Source organism: Oncorhynchus tshawytscha, linkage group LG11, assembly GCF_018296145.1.
Source record: "Oncorhynchus tshawytscha isolate Ot180627B linkage group LG11, Otsh_v2.0, whole genome shotgun sequence".
Taxonomy (NCBI): domain Eukaryota; kingdom Metazoa; phylum Chordata; class Actinopteri; order Salmoniformes; family Salmonidae; genus Oncorhynchus; species Oncorhynchus tshawytscha.
In genome coordinates this window covers 28445200-28468921 of record NC_056439.1, presented here as the reverse complement: position 1 = coordinate 28468921, position 23722 = coordinate 28445200, and the positions used below count along the sequence as shown (strand labels likewise).

The following is a 23722-nucleotide window of genomic DNA, read 5'->3' as shown; positions in this document are numbered from 1 at the left end:
TATTCAAAGCTTCTTTGTCGGTATACTTATTTATAGCTTCCTTCTTTTTAGTTTCCTGTTCGATATATATTCTTAGTTTTTACCTATTTACTTTTGAGAAGCCTTTTATGCTATCCTTTATGCTAAAGTGATCAAATTTAAACCAATGAAAATCTGCTTACAATATAATGTAGCGTGCTCGGTGCTGCAATATAATATAATGTAACATGCTCGTCTCTGAGGCAGGTAGCAACAGTTCGCATTACGCATCAAATGTTCTAGGCCTTGCTTTGTCCCACCCAGGTCAACTGCATAGCCTTGAACGGCATATCTCATTGGCTACAAGACTGTCGTTGAATCCCCTGTGTAATAGATGCACACTGCGCTTAAACAGGACATATGTCATGCGCAAAGATAGTCACTCGGTGGACATTCGATGTTGACGTTAAGGCATGCATAATCAGATAACATTGGCAATAGGCTAGATCTGTTCTTACCAACCTAGGGATTAATTTCAAACCCCCCATGTAGCTATAGCTCAAACACAAATTGAAGTTTACCTTGTAAGATGTTTGGTGAAAATAAAATGTTTGACTCTCTGGGCTGGTGATCATTAACGGTAGGTCACAGGCAGACAAATAAGACATCCACATGATCTGTGGAGTCCTGGCTTTCGGTGTGAATCAACGTATTCCATGTTTATTTCGTTTATGCTTCACAACGCTAACCGGAATGTAGGTAGCAGACATATTGAAATGAGGTAATCGGCTCGGCCTGCCCATATATGGTAGTAAGTCACGCCAAAGATTTTAAGGCACAGATCAATAGCCAAGATACTCAGCTTTCCGGAGAAACTCTTCTGTTGCAGATTGGGGCTATCGTTCTCATATCAGACTGAATTGAATGAAACAAATCAAATAGGGTCCCCAAATATGGGGGCTTTACATTTAAGAGGTTAAGAGAACTACCACATTTCCTGCCCCCATAGTCTATATCAGTGTTGGCTGCTAGGAGTGTAGCCTGCCCCCAGCTCCTTTTATGCCTTGTCCCCATTAGACACATCAGGCAGGGCTGACCACTGCAGGCTAAACCTGTTTCTGCTCAGTCAGATAAGGTTTCTGCTTCCATTATTATTACTACAAAATCCATGCAAGCATACAGTTACACCAGCTCTGGTACCAGCAAGGGCTTTCTATGCACGCCATTCATCTCATCTTCCTGCATTTGCTATTGTGATACAGGGGAGAATCAACCTCTGCCATCTTATGCGCTGCATTTCAGTGCCTATGCAATTTCATTGTAACAAATGTCTCTGTTGTAAGGGTACTATCACCTCTTCATGTTTATTCGACAGTCACTAACACAGGGTATTTTGACCCAGGTCTACTATAAAACCACATATACATGTATACAGCCATGCTTGTTTTGTGTGATCTTGAACACAGGTCACGAGACCAAAGCCATGAAGAACAACAGTGGGCCGCGGTATAAACGCAGTAAACTGGAGCGCAGGATGAACATGGACATACTGTGGAGTGTTGTCCTGCTGGTCATCATGTGTCTGACCGCAGCTATAGGTTCGTACTGATCAGTATAACTTATCACATCGATATGAACACGTGTCTGTACAGCTGTATTTGGTTGCTGACCAAATCTATATGAACACAATGCTTATCGTGTCCTACCACACAGTTATTGGTCTTTGCTGTTGTAACATAGCTATATAGTTTCTGTAAACAAGTCTTTTGACCACATCTATATAATTATTTGTGCCCCTCAGGCCATGGTCTCTGGCTCAGGAACCTGGAAGAAGCTTCCTTTCTGATCCCTGACACCACATCTCCTGCCCTGGCTGGCTTTTACCTGTTCTGGACCATGATCATAGTACTACAGGTAGGTAGCACACTAAATGTCATAACACTGTGAGTCAATGTGAAAACTTCCTGGCTCTAAATTATATTCAATTTTCTCCTCGGCAGGTGCTCATCCCTGTCTCCCTGTACGTGTCCATCGAGATTGTCAAACTGGGTCAAATCTTCTTCATCCAGAACGACGTGGACTTCTACAATGAGTACCTGGACTCCAGGATCCAGTGTCGAGCCCTGAACATCACAGAGGACCTAGGTCAGATCCAGTATGTGTTCTCAGACAAGACTGGCACACTGACGGAGAACAAGATGGTGTTCCGGCGTTGCACCATTGCTGGGGTGGAGTACCCACACGAGGAAAATGGTGAGAAGTCTAATTTAATTTTGCTACACCACTACCAGGGGCACTAATGAGAGATGGTATTGTGAATGTTTGATACCCTGAAATTAAGGATTTTGTACAATGTATTTAACCATTGCTTTCATCCCTCTGTGTCTATCTTTCTGACAGCGCGGAGGCTTGAAGTGTACAAGCAGGAGGAGGACGAGGCGATGGGCCGCTCCCACACGCTCAAGTCACGTGCCAGCGCCAAGTCCCTGAGCTGCAAGTCGCTCAGCTGCAACCGCAGCTCCGTGTCCCTGCACACACTGACAGGCCACTCAGAAGGCGAGGGGGAGGAGACCCCCAGCCCCACCCTGCCCCGACATAGCGCCTTCAGTAGCCCTATGGTGAGACTCATACACCCAGTGTTTCTTTAGTCATTCGCAATGAGACCCCCCGAAGATGCACGTTTTTTTGTTATAGCCAAGCACGAAGACACCTGATTCAGCTAATCAAAGACTTGGTGATTAGTTGAATCACACACAACTGACAGCATGGTATGAGTTGTCTAATTCCTATCTTCCATCTAGGAGAAGGATGTAGTCCCGGACCCTTTCCTGGTGCAGAAGCTGAACTGTCTGTCCTCCCCGCTCTTCCTTTTGATGGACGCCAGTATGGAGCTCACCTACATCGTGGACTTCTTCATGGCTCTGGCCATCTGCAACACGGTGGTGGTGTCCTCACCCAACCAACCCCGCCATGTGGTACGTAACATAGCTTCATTCTAATAATTTTTAAAAGAATGGTACATATTTTCAATGTTTTAACTCCAAACAATGTCCATTTGTAGTCCTCGAAGGGGGAAAGCACACACTGAATATAACAAAAATGTACATGTTAGAACAGGATTGGTGCCAATTGCATTAAAAGGATCTTGTCAATTTCATTCCCAGGTCCAGGTGCCTGAGGTCTCCCGTACCCCCCTTAAATCCCTGGAGGACATCAAGATGCTGTTCCAGCGTTTCAGCCTCCCCCGCTTCTCCACACTCTCTCCTCCACACACTACAGAGAGTACTCGCAGCTTCACCGGCAGGCTCTTCGCCAGGGGCAAGCCAGCCACCTTCACCCCCAGCCCTTCCCCTATCCCCACCAAGAGGGGTACAGATCCAGACGGGGAGCCTAACTTTGAGGCCTCCGTCCTGATTATCAAACCAGGGCTGGATGGACCCCCTGGAGAGGATGGGGACCAAGGGGATGAGGAGGGAGAACATGGCTCTTGGAAAGGCGAAGAGGACAAGATTGTACAACTCAACCCAGGGGCCTGGAGCGGGCTGGAGAACTCTAATGGAGCCCAAGACCCTCCCGGTGAACTTGGGGCAGACGAACTGATCTATGAGGCGGAGAGCCCAGACGAGGCGGCACTGGTCCACGCGGCAAGGGCCTACCACTGCACCCTGCGGGGACACTCGCTGGAGCGCCTTCTGGTGGAGCTGCCGGGGATGGGCAGCCTGGCCGTGCACCTGCTCCACATCCTGCCATTCGACTCCACCCGCAAGAGGATGTCTGTGGTGGTCCGCCACCCACTCACCAAGCAGGTGGTGGTCTACACCAAGGGCGCAGACTCCGTCATCATGGACCTGGCAGAGTCACCTAAAGGTGCTGAGCAGTCAGAGAGCAGGCAGGGTCACATCAGAGAACAAACCCAGAAACACCTAGACAACTACGCCAGGGAAGGCCTTCGCACCCTCTGCATCGCTAAAAGGGTACAGACGTCTACAGTGGTTCTGCTTTCTGTACCAGCTTAGAATACAATAGGTTATTGTACTCAGAAGATTACATTATTTTCACACACTTATCAAACAAACCAAGAATATATTACCCAAAAATGTCACAGTGGTTGACTGGTGACTTGTGCAAACAAGTGTTTTATTTTTTTATTAGATTTTTATTGACCCATCTTTAGAGGACAAAATAAATAAATAAATGTTTTTTTGTTACATGTACAGCACCAGCCAAACATTTGGACACACCTACTCATTCCACGGTTTTTCTTTATTTGTACTATTTTCTACATTGTACAATAATAGTGAAGATATCAAAACTATGAAATAACACATATGAAATCATGTGGTAACCAACAAAGTGTTAAACAAATCAAAATATTTTTAATCTCAAATATATTTTATATTTGAGATTCATCAGAATAGCCACCCTTTGTCTTGATGACAGATTTGCACACTCTAGGCATTCTCTCAACCGGCTTCATGAGGTAGTCAACCGGGAATGAATTTCAATTAACACGTGTGCCTTGTTAATTTGTGGAATTTATTTCCTTCTTAATGCGTTTGAGCCAATCAGTTGTGTTGTGACGAGGTAGGGGTGGTATACAGAAGATAGCCCTATTTGGTAAAAGACCAATTCCATATTATGGCAAGAACAGTTTCATCAAGACATGAAGGTCAGTCAATCCGGAAAACTTCAAGAACTTTGAACGTTTCTTCAAGTGCAGTCACAAAAATCATCAAGTGCTATGATGAAACTTGCTCTTATGAGGACCGCCACAGGAAATGAAGACCCAGAGTTAACTCTGCTGTAGAGGATAAGTTTGTTAACGTTAACTACATCTTGGATTGCAGCCCAAATAAATGCTTCACAGAGTTCAAGTAACAGACACATCTCAACATCAACTGTTCAGAGGAGACTGTGTGAATCAGGCCTTCATGGTTGAATTGCTGCAAGAAACCACTACTAAAGGACACCAATAAGAAGAAGAGACTTTCTTGGGCCAAGAAACACGAGCAATGGACATGAGACCGGTGGAAATCTGTCCTTTGGCCTGAAGAGTCCAAATTTGAGATTTTTTGTTCCAACCACCGTGACTTTCTGAGACGCAGAGTAGGTGAACGGATGATCTCTGCATGTGTGGTTACCACCGTGAAGCATGGAGGAGGAAATGTGATGGTGTGGGGGTGCTTTCCTGGTGACACTGTCAGGGATTTATTTAGAATTCAAGGCACACTTAAACTGCTTTGCTACCACAATATTCTGCAGCGATACGCCACTCCATCTGGGACTACCATTTTGTTTTTCAACAGGAAAATGACCTAAAACACACCTTCATGCTGTGTAAGGGCTATTTGACCAAGAAGGAGAGTGATGGAGTGCTGCATCAGATGACCTGGCCTCCACAATCAACCGACCTCAACCCAATTAAGATGGTTTGGGATGAGTTGGACCGCAGAGTGAAGGAAAAGCAGCCAACAAGTGCTCAGCATATGTGGGAAGTCCTTCAAGACTATTGGAAAAGCATTCCTCCTTAAGCTAATTGAGAGAATGCCAAGAGTGTGCAAAGCTGTCATCAAGGCAAAGGGTGGCTACTTTGAAGAATCTAAAATCGAAAATATATTTAGATATGTTTAACACTTTTTTTGGTTACTACATGATTCCATATGTGTTATTTAATATTTTTGATGTCTTCACTATTATTCTACAATGTAAAAAATAGCTTTAAAAAAAATAAAAACCTTTGAATGAGTAGGTGTGTCCAAACTTTTGACTGGTACTGTACATTTTTAACACATTTTTCATACATAGAGCTTTTATACACAATATTACTTAACAGAAATATCGTTTTTTAAATGTATATTACATTTGGATACATAGTACTCAGACAGATCCAGGACACATTATCTAGTATTTTCATTCATAACACTTATAGATCATGAGCTTTTAATTCCACCCCTCAGCTACTCTAAGTCCATCCCACCGTAAACCAGCCTTGCTTGAGTTCCATGTGCAATATATTTTTCAACTGTGCTGTGATGTTTTACAAAGATTCTGAACTTTTCTATTCGCATAGTATCCACAGATTGTAAGATAAAGTTGAATATTTTTGCTAAAAGTATTATGTTGTTGATTGATTGACTATGACTTTGAAAATCGCCCAACAGTGCTATTTGTAGGGTTTATTCTATTGTGCTAACAGGTTTTGGAGGAGGAGGAGTATGAGGTTTGGTTGAAGCGTCATGCGTTTGCGGAGACCAGTATAGAGAACAGAGAGGAGCTTCTACTGGAGTCTGCACAAAGACTGGAGACCAACCTGACTCTACTGGGTAAAACACCACACTCCACAGATATGTTTTATTTGCACCATTAGGAGAATAAGGGTGATTTATTAAATGTATTGCTAAAGTACTAGTCATAGGGTCCCAATCAATTAAAAGTACAGCCTGTAACTTTCATAGTCAAAAGTGCTGCTCCTACACTTGTTTATAACCTGAAGGGGGTGAATTCAAGCAGCAACTTGGTTAGGGGCTAGCATCAACCAACTGCAATGGCTGATTGTAGTGTTACTGTTTCTGTCTCCAGGGGCAACAGGGATAGTGGATAGACTCCAGGAAGAGGTCCCAGAGACCATCGAGGCACTACAGAGAGCAGGGGTCAAAGTATGGGTCCTCACTGGGGACAAACAAGAGACTGCCATAAACATTGCCTGTGCCTGCAAACTACTCAGGTCCACAGACCACCTGCTGACTGCTAATTGTGGTAGCAAGGTGAATGTTATCCTGATAGTCTGAATTATTTGTACTCTTTCAAATTACTTTCCTGTCATCCTGCTGTGTATCTTCCTTATCCTGGTGTGTGTCTCTTCAGGAGGCGTGCAAGGCCTTGTTGTTGGAGCTGCGGGCGGAAATGGAGTGCGGAGAGGCAGCTGAGGGTACGTCGGGCTTCACCCTGGTTGTAGACGGGCGTACGCTGGAGTTTGCCCTGCAGGAGGACCTGAAAGGGGACTTCCTGGAGCTGAGCCGGTGCTGCAGGGCCGTGATCTGCTGCCGCTCCACCCCCCTGCAGAAGAGCCAGGTGGTACGGCTGGTACAGGACCAGCTCCAAGTCATGACCCTCGCCATAGGTCAGTGGAAGAGTCAGTAACGCTTTAATAAATTAGTAGTACAGGATCTACTGTATACATATTTATACACATTTAGAAGGCATTATAAGTAGGAAAAGCCCTGTCTTAGTGTTTCAAATGTCGATTTCTTAAGTCTGGGGCATCCTTTTTGTCTAGGTGATGGAGCCAATGATGTCAGTATGATCCAGGTAGCAGATGTTGGCATTGGGATATCTGGCCAGGAGGGCATGCAGGCTGTGATGTCCAGTGACTTTGCCATCTCCAGGTTTAAACACCTCCGCAAGCTGCTGTTGGTCCATGGACACTGGTGCTACACACGCCTGGCAAACATGATTCTCTACTTCTTCTACAAGAATGTGGTTAGAATATATCTTACTCACCCACACACAGACACACACATGAAGACACATACACACTCACTATCTCTTTATTTTCCCTTCCTCCCTCCCTCCCTCCCACTCTCTTCCTGTGTGTGTAGATGTATGTTAACCTGCTGTTCTGGTACCAGTTCTTCTGTGGATTCTCGGGGAGTGTTATGACCAACTCCTGGGTGCTCATCTTCTTCAACCTCCTCTTCACCTCTGTCCCTCCCCTTCTCTACGGGATCCTGGACAAAGACGTGTCTGCAGACACCCTCATTAAGTTACCGGAGCTCTACAAATCTGGACAGAATTCCAAGGTATGTGAAGGTGGAATCTGGTAGCATTAGGACAAAGTTTTCCAACTCCGGTCCTTGGGTACATTTCTGTTCTAGCCCAGCACTAACACACACACTAACTCATATCTTTTGTTTATTTATCTCTCCAGGCCTACCTCACTTCTACCTTTTGGCTGACAATGCTGGACGCTATTTACCAAAGCCTTGTCTGTTTCTTTGTTCCTTACTTTGTGAGTTGATTTACACTAGATTTGCACTAGTAGTTGTATTCTCATTGATGTATTGTGTTTTGTGTTCTGTGTCTACATTGTGTAATCCTATACCCTGAGAATGGGTCAGTGAGGTGGTGTTGTTCTCAGTAATCTGGGAGTAGTTTCGGTTTAATAGGGCATCATGCCATTCCCTGCCTATAAAGACATCAAAGGATTTCCTCATTCATAATGAACTTTGTTTTGATCTTTATTTTTGGTCAGGCATACGCAGGGTCGGATGCAGACATGCTCTCCTTTGGTTCTCCCATCAATGCCTCGTCCCTCCTCATTATCCTACTGCACCAGGTCATCGAGAGCCGCACACTGGTGAGACTCACACCTGACCTGACCCACCCATAAGCTGATAATGATACTGCATTTTGAAGGGGGCAACTAGTGGACTACACTAGTGTGAGGCATTTAACTATAAGTGCACCTGGGATCCTGTTATTCCATGTTATGTACTCTATTTATATACATATATTCCTATGTTGATCTGTGCTATGTTCCTGTGTTACAGACATGGCTACATGCATTATTGCTGATGGGTAGTGCTCTCTTCTACTTCTCTTTCACCCTGGTCTTCAGTGTGGTGTGTGTGACGTGTAGCCCCCCCAACAATCCCCTTGGTGTGGACAAGCTACAGATGTCCCAACCACTCTTCTACGGAGTGTGTGCCCTCACCACCATGCTGGCACTGCTACCAAGGTATACACTAACAAACACAGTGGTTCCAACCTTTTTCAGAGAGAGTTGCTGCTTGATTTGAGACCCACATCATAAAACCATCTTTAAATAAATAAATAAAAACGTACAACTTTTATACCTTCCCATTCTCACTGCCACTCTTTCAGATTCCTGTTCCAGGCCCTGCACAACAGCATTTGCCCCTCTGACACAGTGAAGGCTGCTCTGATGGACAAGCTCAATCCAGATGACTACTGTAAAAGGATGCAGCGCTGGAACCAGACCCAGGCCCAGAGTAAAACCAGAAGTCTCGTCATCAACGTGGAAGACTCAGACATCAAGGTCCCTGACCCTGACTTCAGACTCCCTTCAGAGCTGAAGGAAGGCAGTGCTACCACTGGCTCTTTGCTCTCCTGACCTCACAGAGGCTACAGGGGGTGGCTACCACAGGAGGCTGCTGAGGGGAGGACGGCTCATAATAATGTCTGGAATGGAGTGAATGGAATGGGATCAACCACATGGAAAACATGTTTGATATGTTCCATACCATGCATTAATTAGGTTCCAGCCATTACTTTGAGCCTGTCTTACCTAATTAAGGTACCACCGGCCACCTGTGGTGGCTACAGGGGGAGACTGCAGGGTTCAACCCTAACACCCTTCAAAACTAGCTGTCTTGCATGGGTTGCTCACTGATGATGATGGTTAAGAACACCATGCTGTCTATCCATGGGAAAGAGATGGATATGTTTCTCACATGTGCTTAGAGTTGCATTAACATGGAGTCATGGATGTATAGCCTCTCCTGGTACTTGAGAAAAGATTGGTGATGTGGACTTTTTGTATTTTTTCTTCTGTAACCTTTAATTAACTAGGCAAGTCAGTTAAGAACAAATTCTTATTTACAATGACGGCCTACAGGTGAATATACTGAATCCACACAAGTGCGTCGAGGGTAAAGACACATTAGACATTCATAAATGTGTCTCTGCAGTACGCTAGTACTTTGACACACTCAGGTGTGAGGCATAGTGCACTACACCCGAACATTCCGCAAGGCGTGGTCCATTCTGGTCCTCTTCAGAGTGCTCTGAGCATGTAGGGAACAGAATGCTAGTAGTTATCATAGGCTTAGTCCCCAGTAGCTAGCTACTCTCAGAAGAATGCTTATAGGTTGATTTAGCGACTGTTTAACTCCTCATCCTGTCACCAAGTTATGAATGGGAGCTGTGAAACATTCCTCTACTGAATCATGTTACGCAATCCCAGGTAACGTGAAAGAATATTTGAATGTTCTTTTTTCTGTCATTTACACTGCTTGGTTGAGAATTGGTGAAACGATATGCTGGAGTGCGTGCAATGTTTGGAATGTGTTTACAATCCTTGAGCTGCGTACACTTCTTTGTAAAGTTAGCATCAAGCTATGACTCGTTTTGTGTTTACGCACATCTCTTTGTTGTTGGTGTTTCTTAAACAAACACACCAAAATGAAATTGTGAACAACGCATATTATTGCATATGAACCGGGGAGACTGGGAGGTCACATAGAGTACCAAAGTCATAATACCCATAAAATGGTTCCAATCGTTTTTCCGCCCTTCATTTTTCTCATAGGAGATTTTAGAAACACTTCAAATAAGAGCTGTGTTTCACGTCACCCTGGTGTGATGTTTTGATAACCGTGTAAATCTCTCTAGGACAATAAGTGACTTTTTATCAATATATTCACATGTATTTACTTCCCAAAAATGAAATGCTAATTAGTTGCTAATGTGGCTATCGTAAAGAACTACAAATGCCATGGTGATCTGGATGAACTATCTGTCAGCTAAATTTAGTATTGAATAAATTGGTTACATTTATTTATATTTACAATTCTGTGAACTGCCGTGTGCAAGTTTTAAATTGACACAATACCTGTTAGCAAAGGTGTTAGCGAGAGATTACGTGCAGGAGCTTGCAGGGATTTGTAGTTTTGCATAATGGCTACTTTGATGCTAATTAGCATTTTCGAATCTGAGAGTAAATAGAGATGAATGTATTGATAAAAGTCACCTTGTCGGAGAGATTTACATGGTTATCAAAACGTCACACCTAGGTAAGCTTAAACAAAACACAATCCTTATTTTAAGCGTTTCTAAAATTCCCCATGGGAAAAATAAATGGTGGAAAAACTTTTCCCCGCTAGGTTTTATGGGTATTATGACACCCCAATGCAGAGCTCTATAGTTGGGGCAAAATCCAAATGCTGTACAGTGGCCTTACCCTCCTAACTACTGATCTCTGTGGCTTGTGTAGGTGATAACAGTATGTAAATGTATGAATCACACTTGAATCTATTTTGACAGGAGTTTACTTGGATTTGGCGTATCACTGTAGTAGCTCATCACTGTAGTAGCTCATTACCTGACATTTCCCACCACTATTACCTACCAACCCGCACTTAGCTGTAGTCATGTTCGGTAAAGGAGCCTTGAAGTCCATTTAAACATGGGCTGTATTGATTTATTTAACCTTTATTTTCTTATTGAGGTACAATCTCTTTTTCAAGAGAGACCTGGCCAAAGGGCAGCATACGTTTAGTTAGAAGACAAGGACCAAAATGCAATGTAAATTTACACACTGGAAATTGAAAATGTAATGTGGGAAGATGATAGAGATCCTGGGGCTTCTAAAGCAAGACAACCAAAAGTGCAACTTAATAGGCTTAAGTACAGGAAGAGGGTTCAGATATGGCCCTCCTGTATGTGAAGTAGGCTTTACAAATATTCTCTTGAGTTTGCCTGGACAATGCCATTGCCATTTATATCTGCTTCTGAGAAGTGACCTCAATGCAACTGCCTCTACCACATGCAAATCTTCTTTAGATCAATTAATCCTCAGTATTTTATGTGGTTAAATTAGACTCTTTTTTTAAATCGTTTTTTACAGTAAAATCCTGCTTGTCAAATCCTACGCAACATGGAAAAGGCAGCTGATTTGACCTATAGTGAAATTGTAAAAGTGATGATTATAAATTAGTTGTGAACTTGTTTATAATAAAATCATTATTTTATATCAACTTACTTCCAAATGTGTGTACTGCTGTAAATACATGAGCAAATCACGTGTTCTGTGTCATGTTATTTTTTTTAAACTTAGTGTTGTCAAATGTCATGTACATTTGTGTACAATAATGAGGTTTATTATATGCCAGCAAACTACTTAATTAGTATTCTGAACAAGGGTTAAGGGGTCTAAGTCAACCCCTCTTCCCCCTACCTTCTACCACTTTATTTATTTTGAAATGTAAAGAACAGTGTAATCCTACAAGCAAGCTGTGGACTTTGAGATGCAGTGGGCACGTCACTATGGCTCAGCCATACCGTAGGTTTACAGTATGTTCTGTTTTGTTGTGGAATGACGTAGCATGTCTAATTTAATCTTCCCAGCCAGCAGCGGAGGCAACTTCCTCGTACGGTAGTTTTATTTTGGTCAGTCAGTGTGTCGATTTCGGTCTGTGCTTTTAGAATGTTGAGTCGACTCGATAACCTGACAGGTGGAGACTGAGAAGCGCACAGGTGAACTGCCATCGTTTACACGATGAGCTACTACAGTGATACGCCAAGTGTCGACGATGAGTTGGAGTCGTTAGGGTAAGAATGTCTTAATTATAATTTTGCCTATTCGTAAATCTTATTTTAGAGCCTAACTGGTCAAAAGGAAATGAAAGTATTCTTCATGGGCAGTGCGTTTTAGCATTGTTCGGGAAGGAACGTTAGGTCAATATATGAAAGGCGTTCTAGAGACGGAAATCCCTTTAGGCATAGTATTGTTTTCAACCTCAATTTAAAAATGCATGATATAAAGCCATTGAATCTTGAAGATTATCATTTAAATGCCTAATATAAACTACTACAACGGTACCCTACCCCACCAGAACCCAATATATGAGCTTGTTTTACTCCATTGTTTGTTAACAATATAAACACGGTATAGTTTCAAAACATGGTTAAAAAAAACGTTTTTTAAAATCTAACTGGTGTGTGTCCTTGCAGCTATAGTTCCGTAGATTAATTTGAGCGGTTACATTTCTCTAACTCTAGCCCCATCCTTTACCCCAAAAGTAGTGGGGTGATCGCTTTATTGTTGTATGAATTCCAAACTGCTCCTTTGAATAAAGGAAAAATAAATATTCAAGTTCTCACTACATGACATTCTGTTGTACCTATTCTAGTGCAGGCGTTGGCGTTGAGTTTATTGAAGTGTGAAATAAGTACGACTCTGCCATCTGCAATGCAAATACCCAACTTTCACATCCACATTAGTTACAGTGATTTTTTTCTGCAGCTGTCTTGTTTGTTTGTGGGTCAACAGCTTTGTCTTAATGTCAGAGGTGGGTCAAACCATGAAGTGACCTCTAAAGTGCCTTTGCATGGTGAAGTCACTTGAGAACAATCGGTCAGTGTTTCTTACACACACACTGCAGCTGTTCATTATATGGTGGCACTTTACTTTTCAGATCTTACAGTGTGCATGTTTCTCTTGCCAATAATTATTTGGGTTTAACATGCACTTCCTGCTAGTCTGTTGCACCTTAGTGGTATATCTCTTCACACCCAGTGACATGTCTGCTGTGGTTCTCTCAACGACTCGTTCTCATTCGATATTTCACTTATGGGATATGCCCCCAGCGTATTCATCAGAAGCCTTTATTACACTACGCTAGCCATGATTGGCTGGACTTCGAGACGTGTGCGCCGGGAAAGGATGTCCCTGCTATCCTATAAAGGTCCAATGCAGCATCTCTAAGTTATTCAAACACCTCTTCTCGCTTTTCATCAGAAAGCTTACCTCGACACGACTGCATTTTCCAGAACTAGCTAAACTGTCCACAGATGTGAGCTTACAACTCGCTCACTGGGCGCTATTCTCGGGACTGTGTGGTGGTGACAATTTTCCTTTTCCTTCACCATAGTTAGAGGAAAATTATTTGAGGGAGGAACAGGTACAGCTGTGACACGACTAACTCGTTCACGACCAAGTTAGCTGTATCCAAACAGGGTAAAGCGACGGCTAGCGCTAGCTGGGGTGACCAGCTCAATGCCATTGCCCCACTGTTGGAGGACTCCAGCAACGACCTTACGGCCTCCCTGCCGGGCTTCCTGATTGGAGACGATAACGACTCCACAGGGTTTTCCGACAGCCTCCTTTCGGAATCATCGAATGGAGACGAAGACTCATTCAACCCCTCAGGCCAGGATACCAAGCCTCCTGCCGGGAATCCAAAACCGGACATACAGGTGGGGCGCCATCTCCACCAGTTCTCGGCGTGGACCTGTGGGACGTGTGCAAACGCACTGCGAATAAACTGGTGATTTCCTGGCCCAATGCAGTAGCAGAGACCACCACGTCCCGGTAAGATGCTACCCAAAGCCAAACGGGTAGTCAGGCAATTACTATCAGTCTTCCCAGAATGCCTGGAGGAGGTTACCTATGCCTGGAGTACACTTTTCTCCTTCAAGAACCCTGTCCAAGGTGGTGGGATTGGACTGTGTTGACATGGCAGGGATTGGGCTTGCCCACGCGCCCCCCATCGAACCCCTGGTGGCTTCCCATCTACACCCCAGCCAGAAGTCCTCCATGACCTCGACTGGCCCCACCTTACCAACCAAGTATGAGCACTTCCAGTCCTCTGCGACAGAGAAGGTCTACAGGTCGGGCGTCACAGCAGTGAGGGCTCTCAGCGCCGCATCCATGCTCTCGGCATATCAAGCTGAGCTACAGGATGAGCTAGCAGTCATACTGGAGCCTGATCTGTGGGATGAGATCTGTATTGCCACAGATCTCAACCTGCGTCTGCTTAAAGCCACTGTCCAGGTGTCAGGAAGAGCGATTTGGGCTCATGATATCCCAGGAGAGGGCTAGATGGCTCAACCTATCCACAGTGTCTGATAGTGAGAAACTGAAGATCCTGGATGCTCCAGTAGACCCTAAAGACCTTTACGGTTCCACCATCGAGATGATGCAGAAACTGTGCGAGGAGAAAAAAATTGAGGGTGAAGCCCTCCAGCTCTGTCTGCCCAGGAAGACACATCCCAGTGCCTCGCCACACCTTCGCCCAGGCTGCAGCAGGTCGACCCCCCCTCGACCTTTAAGAGCCCAGGGCAGCAGAGAACCTTGGACCCTTAAGGCCCCCTGGTCTAAGAACCCTCCCGTCCCACCCATGGCACCAAGGAACCAGCCTGCCCCAAACCCCACCCAAGGGTAAGGAGGAAGAAGGGTATGGCCTAGCAATGTCCCCATTGCCAGAGAGGCAAACTCATCCGCCAATTCTGAGCTTGTTCCAGGATGCAAGTTCCCAGGCACCTCAGTGTTCTTTCCAGCGTATTGGGTCCTAGTCGGTGGTCACAGAGTACAGCCCAAAGAGGAGAAGAGACCATGTTCAGGTGGATGCTTCTACAAGGCCCACGTCTTGTCTAAAACACTCCCCAATGTCAGTTCACATTAAAAATGTTAACATTAGCGCAACCAGGCTACAGAGCGCAGTCAGACATGTTGTTTCTCACAAAATCAAAACAAACAGGGTGCTTCCCCACAACGCCATCAGAGGGGGCTACCATTCCTTCTGTGGTGATAGGCCACAGAAGCGCTCTCCAGCTACGGGCCAGGACATGCGAAGTGCGTTGCGGACTGTCCTACACCCTCTCCTGGCAGATGGTGCTGCTGCACCATCTGTGGGGGGAAGCCCGGTCAGCCCTCTCTCGGAGCGGAGAGAGAACTGGCGGGCATGCACCATGTAAATCTGGGTACACTGCGTTTTTTTACTCAAGATATTTCCTGGTTCCAAAAAAGGGGGGGGCGGCATACGTCCGATCCGAGATCGACGTCCTCTGAACACGCACATGAGAAAGTACACACTCAGAATGTTGACACACACTGCTCTGCTACGTTCTGTGCACCCAGGTGAGTGGTTCGTATCCGTCGACCTGAAGGACATTTACTTTCACATCTCAATATACCCTCTTCACAGGAAATTTCTCAGGTTCGCTTTTCAAGGCGTAATCTACAAATTTCTGGTCCTCTCTTTTGGCTTCTCACTGTCACCTCGTGTTTTACGAAGTGTACGGAGGCAGCCATAGCTCCAGAGAGAGGGGCATTCGGCTGATGACGTACTTAGACGATTGGCTGCTGTGCGTGCAACCGAGACTAAGTCTTAAAACACAGTCAGCTTCTATTGGAACACCTGACATTTATAGGTTTCAGAATGAACACAGTAAAGAGCGTTCTGTTTCCCATGCAGACAATCTCTTTCCAAGGATTCCTTGGCTCTTTCCTCTTTCCAATCTCTTTCCTAGTTTCAGATTCATTCAAAGCTCACCTTTCAGTGGAACATATAAGAACATTCCAAGAATGCCTAGCATGTTTCGCAGAGGGAACCTGGTCTCTTTTAAAACATGCCTGAGGCTACTAGGTTTGATGGCATCAGCTTTAGTAGTCATCCCATTAGGATGTTTGAATATGAGTGTTTCAACACTGGGTCTCTTCTCTAGGTCTCAGCCCAATACGTCACAAACATCACCGTGTACAGCTATCCATAGACTGCATGGTAGCATTGCACTCCTGGAGACACCGGACATTTCTGTCACAGGGTGTCCAGATGGCACTGTTTTATCCACAAAAGTAGTCACGACAGACGCATTTATCTCGGGTTTGAGTGCGACCCAGGAGGGCAGAACAGTCAACGGATATGTGGGGACCCCTCCCCACAGGCGTGAGAGGAGATTTTCCATCCTCACCCAAAACGTTTGGCACCTGGCCTGCGAATGGTTCAACTTGAACACTGCCGGGCTTCCCCAAAATGTAATTTCAACTATTCAGAGTCCTAGAGCCTCATCTACCAGGTCCCTTTTATAATTGTAAATGGCTCATGTCTGAGGAATGGTGCACTAAATCACAGACAATGCCATTCCAGTGCTCTGTCCCGGTAATCCTGAAGTTTCTACAGGAATTATTAGAAAAAGGAAATGCTTTTTCTACTATTAAGGTATATCTAGCAGCTATTTTGGCTTGTCATGTGGGTTTTGGGAGCACGACAGTGGAGCAACACCCTCTTGTCACCCGTTTTCTCAAGGGTGCACGTTGTTTGCGTCCGGTATCCAAACAGCTTGCCCCGTCATGGGATTTATCAATTGTTTTGGATGCTCTATGCCAACAACCTTTTGAGCCCTTGGATCAGGTGGAACTGAAGAAGCTTTCATTTAAGACCGCGCTATTACTAGCATTGGCCTCCGCAAAGCGCGTAAGTTGTTTGTTTCCTGGGCGAAACCTCACACGGGTAAAGAGCTCACTTAACAATCCCTTTCCCACTGCATAGTGGGGGCTATCCCTTTAGCCTACACAAGTAAGGGTCTTCAGTCTCCTGCTGGCCTACGGACTCATTCTACTAGAGGAATCGCTACGTCCTGGGCTTTATTTAAGGGTATATCTAGCCAGGATATTTGCTCAGCAGCGAGTTGGGCTTCGCCTAATACATTTGCAAAGTTGTATATGCTCGACGTCACTGCACCGACCCTAGCGCATACTGTTTAACGTGTAGGATCTTCTGAGGGGCAAAGCCCATTTGTGTGAAATATCGCACAGGGCAGTCGGTCGTCAGAATAAGCTTGTCTGCCAATACAGAAGTCAGTATATTCCATAATACCAAAACAAATACTTGAAAGAGAACTTTAGGTTACGACCGTAATCCGGTTCTCTGATAGTATGAGTGAGGTATTTCACCAGATCACCCTCCTTGCATGAGTGAGGGATAGGTGTTGCTTATTTTTGAATGACTCAGAGATGCTGCATTAAGCCTTCTTTATTGGGTAGGAGGGACAATCTTCCCCGAAGCACACGTCTCGACATCCAGCCAATCATGGCTGGCGTAGTGTAATAAAGGCTTCTGACGAATACACTGGGGGGTATCCCATAAGTGAAATACCTCACTCATACTATCAGAGAACCGGGGTTACGGTTGTAACCTAACGATTTCATGAGTCTGCTCACCACTCACATTAGTGATGCATGTCTGTTAGATGCTATACTCTGATTGTCTTTGTCTGTCTTCCACCTCTCCCAGATGGTACCACTTTGACCTGTCCCGCCATGCTGCTGAAGCTCTCCTCCTATCCAATGGGAAAGATGGCAGCTATCTCCTCCGAAACAGTCATGAGGGTTCTGGCAGCTTTGCCCTCTCTGTCAGGTGGGCCTACCTATCCCGTCCCTCTTAAAAAGTAAAATGTCTCCCTCCCTCTTCCATGCCCCATTTCAGATGGATTCCCATTCACCACATGCTTTTTTCTTTCCTTATACAGAGCCAAGGATTCAGTTAAACATTTCCATGTGACACGGAAAAGCAGTGGATACGCTTTTGGCTTCAATGAGTTTGCGTCCCTCCAGGACTTTGTCAGCCATTTTGCCAACCAGCCTCTGCTGGGCAGTGAGACAGGTTGGCTGAGACCAGTTCTTCAGAACTTACTGAATCCAAAGTCTAAACCTAACCATTTCCCTGCTGTTTATTTATATTTTCAATGACTGAAATATATCCCTTGGTATACCCTCAAGACTAACCTGAACCTTGATCTTTCACTCAACCAGGTACCCTCATTGTCCTTAAATGCCCATATCCATGGCGTGTAGAAGAACCATCCATCTATGAGTCTGTGCGGGTTCACACCGCCATGCAGACAGGACGAACAGAGAGCGACCTGGTGGCTAACGCTCCATCGGTATGACCGCAAGCTCATTTATTAGTGAAGCAAACATGGGTTAATCATAACAACATAATTACTTAGGTCAAGTATCACAAACCTCATGAGATATTGTTTTTTTAATGATTTTGTTCACAGTTTGGAACAAAGGAGGGCTATCTGGTAAAGTTAGGAGCAGTCGTAAAGGTGAGAGAAATAGGCAGCTGTACAGACCAGGTTTAGTGGACTGTTGTTCTGGTTGAAAGACTTTCATTTTTTTTTTTTTTTTTCAGAACTGGAAGCAGAGGTGGTTCACATTAAACAGAAATGAGCTCAAATACTTTAAGGACAAAATGGTGAGTAGAAACCATGCCTCTGATATTCATGGTTTATGATGCAGATGTAATATCATGAATGGCTAGATTTTATTTGTCAGTGATTGTGACAGGATGGTGTTGCCATCTCTCATTTGCTCTCCTGTCTTAGTTTGATGAGCCTATTCGCACCCTGGATCTGACAGCATGCTCTGCAGTCCAGTTTGACTACTCCAAGGACAGAGTCAACTGCTTCTGGTGAGAGCTCCAATTCACTGAGCCAAGAGTGGGCCTACCAACTCTCGTGATTAAGGCCTTTACAGACTATTGACTAACAATTAATAATACTATTTTGACTACAATACACTGCTGTTAAAGGTCAGCCTTCCCTTCAGTTTTTTTTTTTGCGACTGGTGCTAGTTTCATTGTTCAATCTTGAATTTGGTAAACCTCAGTGGGCATTTTTAAACATATCTGTTGGTTTCACTTCCGCTTACAGAGGAATATAAAATATGGATCATGGTGGCCGATGGCAGTGGCAGATAAGAGGAAGTGCAACCAGAGTGATGACAGGAGAAGTTCTAACCTCCACTCAGCTACTTTATTTTGTTGCTGGGTCTCTTTCTGTAGCTGTTGATATTAAACCTAGCATTAATACTCATTCGGTCTCTTATTTAGTTTGGTGTTCCCTGAGAGGACATTTTATCTGTGTGCCAAGAGTGGTGTGGAGGCAGATGAGTGGATCAAGATAATACGATGGAAACTGGTGAGCCCATAATCCACTATTACTATTCAAATGTATAAAACAGAAACAAAGCTTGAACTGGCTACCTTAATCCAAATGCTTAACTAATGGGAGTAGTGCCAGAGCAAAATAGCCTAACAAATGAATGTTTGTTTTCAGTCACACATAAGAAAAGAAAGATGACAACATGAAGAGGAGGAGCCAAAAGAGGCATATTCTCACAGTGAACTAAATTACCTTAAGTCTGGTAACTTGTCACTCATGTTATCCTCAGAGATCATTTCTGCTCCACAGATGACTGGCTGGTAATCCAAGACAAAAGACAATGGGTCTCTTTGACCATCGAAAATTGACCATGTAATTTTCAGGACATGCACAATGTTTTGGATCTAATCGTATTTTTTTGCGATAGACTTGAGTTCCTCCAAGAATTTTATTTTCTCTAGATTGATATCTTTCACTGGTTGACATTCACTTGATCTTAATTTTACTTAACAAGATGTAACAGTCATACTGTGAATAAATATTTATTTTAATAGAGAAATGAGCAACATATGAGTCAGTTTATTAATTACAAACATGAGAAAGGAAGGGGTTACATTCAAGTACTAGAAAAGTAAGGCAACAAACACAGCATCATGACACTAACATGTACTGTATATATGTCTTTCAGCAACAGAGCTCTCTGTATGTGTGGGTGCGTGTGCATGATAGAGATATTAAAAATATGTAATAGTTTCAGGTAGATCCTTTTTCATGACTGACTCCATCACAGAATAGTCCCATTGCTGTCAAGGTGATACACTCCTAAGCAACCTCCACTACCTGCCATAGCTCTTCGATTAGTGGTACAAGCTCCTTCTCCAGACGGATAATCAAACCTACAAACAACAACAGTTTGGATAACACTTCAGAATGCTGTACTTGTCTTCATTCATGCAGAGGATAGAAAGTAGAGATCTTCATCTTACCTGTGTTGGCACTACTGCTTGCGATGAAACTGATGACCAACGGTAACCGGTTAAACTGCACAATCTGGAAAAAAGTGAGCTTGTCAGCATAACAAGGCACATGGGTCAGTGTTTTTCAATCTGTTCTTGAGGAGCACCAGGGAATGCACTTTTTTTTTTGTTCTAGCCCAGCACTAACACACCTGACTCAACTAATCACCAAGCCACCCCAGGCCTACATCCTTTATATGTTAGGTCCAGATTTTATTTACCTGGTATGTGTTATAGTAGCAGATGATACTCTTGTTTTTAGAGAGCCTTAGCTAACTGCCCTGGTCGTTGGCCAATGCAAAGGTGGAGAGGATGCCTGACCGTAGAGCATATTCTGGTGCATTATTTTTCGCCACTGAAGGAGAGTGCATCAGGTACACTGAGCACAACACATTGGACAAGGACAAGAAAAGGTCAACTAAATTACCTAGCTTTTAGAAGAAAACACAGTTGTGAGGGAGACCTTCCTTTAATAACTAGGACACCATCCCTATCTGTCACTATGATTGCATGAAGACCCTCAACACTGGTGGATAAGGAGAAAAAGAGGACATGACAACTCCTTAATCATAATTCAAACTACTGAACCTCACTTTTCACATTAGGGATTCCTAAGTTCAATATTAGGTTTCAGCAACAGAAGAATCATAATGAACACAATCATACAACAAACAAACATACCTTGGTAACAGTTTGTACAAGTATCTCTTCAAGTCCTGCAGCAAAATGTGTCAAGATAGAGACAAGATAGGTAGCTACCAGGGGTGCAACTATGGTTTTAGAAGTGGGGGGAGGCATAGTTTTTATTTGTCACATAAACACTCCAAAAAGCCTACCCTACCACTCGGAGACGTCCTAAAGCACACTGTTGCTTCATTTTGTATCACATTCCAATGATAAAACTGGGGGGTACAAAAATGCAACTTCAGAATGTGGGGGGAGTTGTGCCCCTGGTAGCTACTACACTGGTGTAGCAACTGGCTATGACATCAGATAGCTAGAGATGAATGTAATCAATGATTGTGTTCAAATAATTTATACTTACATCAGCCGTGGTGGAAAATGTTGTCTTTTATTCCACCGTCAATTGCTAGAAGAGAACTGAATTATGGTAAGAATGTCTGTAAATGTTGAGAATATCAGCAGGTCTTTTTTGTGCTCTTCCTAGCTTTCCTTGCTATTTCATTGACAGCTAACATAAAATCACCCCATTCCGTACAAATGTGCACAACCGCAACATTCAAACGAGGCTATAAAGAAAACTAATGGGACAGTAGCGACTGTGTTGATGTCAAAATCGGGGGTGTGAACTAGGTTTCTATTCAAGGGGTGATTGACATGGTAATGGCTCTATAGTATTGGAGATAAGTTGAATAAACTGACCCTCCGTTACATCGTGACGTGTCATGTCGTAACGTACAGCACGCATAAAGTAACTATTTCTGTCTTACAATCTCTCTCCACCAGGTGTAGCACTTCTATCATCCTTTAAAAACAAGAACTGGACAGTAAGGGGGGAAACCTAGTCATTTTTTCCGTCATCATTGCATGCGATCATCATTCTCAAAGCCGCTGTTTACTTCTAAGATCACTTTAGCACCGCCCTAAAAACCCGATTCAAATGCGACACAAACCTTCAAATAGGTATGTAATGACACATTATATAAACTCTTTATAGTGTTTTATTTACATTTTAGAGGCGATAAGGTGATAAGTTGGACAGATCGAGTGAAAAAAAGCAATTTTCCCACACATCATCTCTCTTTCACACTATCACGCATTAGTTTCGCTTCCCCACCCACCATTTTTAAAAAGGCCCGACGGGGCTCATTGCCTACTTGAATTATGCAGAAACGGGCAGCGTTTAGGTCATGTAATTGATTCTGTTGGAAAGGGGAGAAATTGTGCTTTACAATGGTATTGACATTACAGTTGATCTGGAAGTATTACGTTTTTGGGGCACTAAAATAAGGGCAATTGTACGGACCAATGCGATGTACAAGTTTACGTTAATTTATCTCCAGCTGATACTAGGTTTAGCAAGGTAGCTAGCTAGTTAGCTGGACTTGGTTGTTTTTCATATGTAGAACAAAATGTAAATGTATTACTACCTTGTAAATGTATGAATGCTAATCCACTGTTACCCCTTTTTAAAAATTATTATATATTTTTTATTTTAAGTAATCAGCTTTGCCCACAGGGAAATCATATGACTGTCTTAACCCATGTTGAGCCAGCAACATCCGATTTTAGCTGTTTAAAAATCCTTCAAAATAAGAGCCATGTAAACAGTGGAAATTGTTAATTCTGTTCAGTAGCACCCAGTATCCAAAACCATTGCATTTCTGCAACTGGCTTAATTTGCGTAAGACATATTACTAAACCTAGAAAAAGGAGTGAAAATAGAGAATAGGAAATTAACAAATAGATTAGATAGAAAGTGGGCTACTTAGTCTACTTCTCTGGGGTTATCATGCCCCCAGCTCAAATAGAGGAAACTATTTACACATTTGTACATCCCCACACAGCCTTCAAATGTTCTTTCAAAACTCTCCCCTGACAACATAACAGGAGGTCTTGCTCAGAATTTACCTCAAGGTTTGAAATCTGAACTCAATAAGGCAATCCCAGTAACTAATTATGATCTGGCCTTAGCAGTTTGAGTGAAACCTGCTGTTTGAATATCTGGCATGCCTTTTCTGCTGTAGTGTCAGTATAATATTGACCAAAGAATGAAGCGCAATAGGTCATCTGTTTGTATTTTAATTTGTAGCTTATAAAATTGTGATTTGATTGGCAACTCGTTTTGTGATATAACATGTGGGAACTGAGCAGCCCTCCTCACAAGGGCCCCTTACTTCACTCAACTTTTACAGTAATGATCTTTATCTTCATCTTTTCCACCTACTCCATAGTAATGGAGGACTTTCAGAAATGTGAACAGGACTTCTACCAGTCAGGGTATTACATCGATGATCACGGACAGGTGGCCAATGACTACAATGGCTAAAACCTTAACCCAGAGTATGAGGATGAGTAAGTACAGTTGAAGTACAGTTAACGATGGTCATTATGGCCAAACAGTTCTATTTTTGTTTCATCAGACCAGAGGACATTTCTCCAAAAAGTACAATCTTTGTCCCCATTGTGCAGTTGCACACCGTAGTCTGGCTTTTTTTAATGGCGGTTTTTGAGCAGTGGCTTCTTCTTTGCTGAGCGGCCTTTCAGGTTATGTCAATATAGGACTCGTTTTACTGTGGATATAGATACTTTTGTAC

At 43.6% G+C, this 23722-nt stretch overlaps 2 protein-coding genes across 7 annotated transcripts in view; both read left to right on the top strand.

The window, feature by feature from the left end:
- The window catches only part of LOC112261650 (phospholipid-transporting ATPase VD), a 29947-nt gene extending 18212 nt beyond the window's left edge, over window positions 1-11735 (top strand). For 3 of the 4 annotated variants that reach the window (XM_024437138.2, XM_024437140.2, XM_024437137.2), the window contains 15 exons: window positions 1425-1556; window positions 1760-1872; window positions 1959-2211; window positions 2359-2576; window positions 2760-2933; window positions 3123-3932; window positions 6155-6281; window positions 6538-6722; window positions 6823-7078; window positions 7235-7437; window positions 7557-7757; window positions 7886-7966; window positions 8210-8314; window positions 8508-8695; window positions 8842-11735. In XM_024437138.2, the coding sequence (XP_024292906.1) occupies window positions 1425-1556; window positions 1760-1872; window positions 1959-2211; window positions 2359-2576; window positions 2760-2933; window positions 3123-3932; window positions 6155-6281; window positions 6538-6722; window positions 6823-7078; window positions 7235-7437; window positions 7557-7757; window positions 7886-7966; window positions 8210-8314; window positions 8508-8695; window positions 8842-9091 (3296 nt within the window). In that variant the 3' untranslated portion in view covers window positions 9092-11735. The remainder of the gene's footprint in view (window positions 1-1424; window positions 1557-1759; window positions 1873-1958; window positions 2212-2358; window positions 2577-2759; window positions 2934-3122; window positions 3933-6154; window positions 6282-6537; window positions 6723-6822; window positions 7079-7234; window positions 7438-7556; window positions 7758-7885; window positions 7967-8209; window positions 8315-8507; window positions 8696-8841) is intronic. The other variant, XR_006084554.1, reaches the window with a different exon arrangement.
- dapp1 (dual adaptor of phosphotyrosine and 3-phosphoinositides) lies at window positions 9155-20184 on the top strand. Of its 3 annotated transcripts, none has more exons than XM_024437143.2 (9): window positions 9155-9943; window positions 17775-17897; window positions 18010-18143; window positions 18293-18423; window positions 18544-18591; window positions 18678-18740; window positions 18871-18956; window positions 19377-19464; window positions 19603-20184. In XM_024437143.2, the coding sequence occupies exons 1-9, from the start codon at window positions 9927-9929 to the stop codon at window positions 19624-19626; spliced, it is 714 nt and encodes a 237-aa protein (XP_024292911.1). In that variant the 5' UTR covers window positions 9155-9926; the 3' UTR covers window positions 19627-20184. The 3 variants fall into 3 exon arrangements, 2 of the variants coding, with proteins under 2 accessions (XP_024292911.1, XP_024292910.1); XR_006084555.1 differs by lacking the exon at window positions 9155-9943 and adding an exon at window positions 11992-12309 and having other exon boundaries at window positions 19198-19464; XM_024437142.2 differs by lacking the exon at window positions 9155-9943 and adding an exon at window positions 11993-12309.
- Window positions 20185-23722: the final 3538 nt, after the last annotated feature.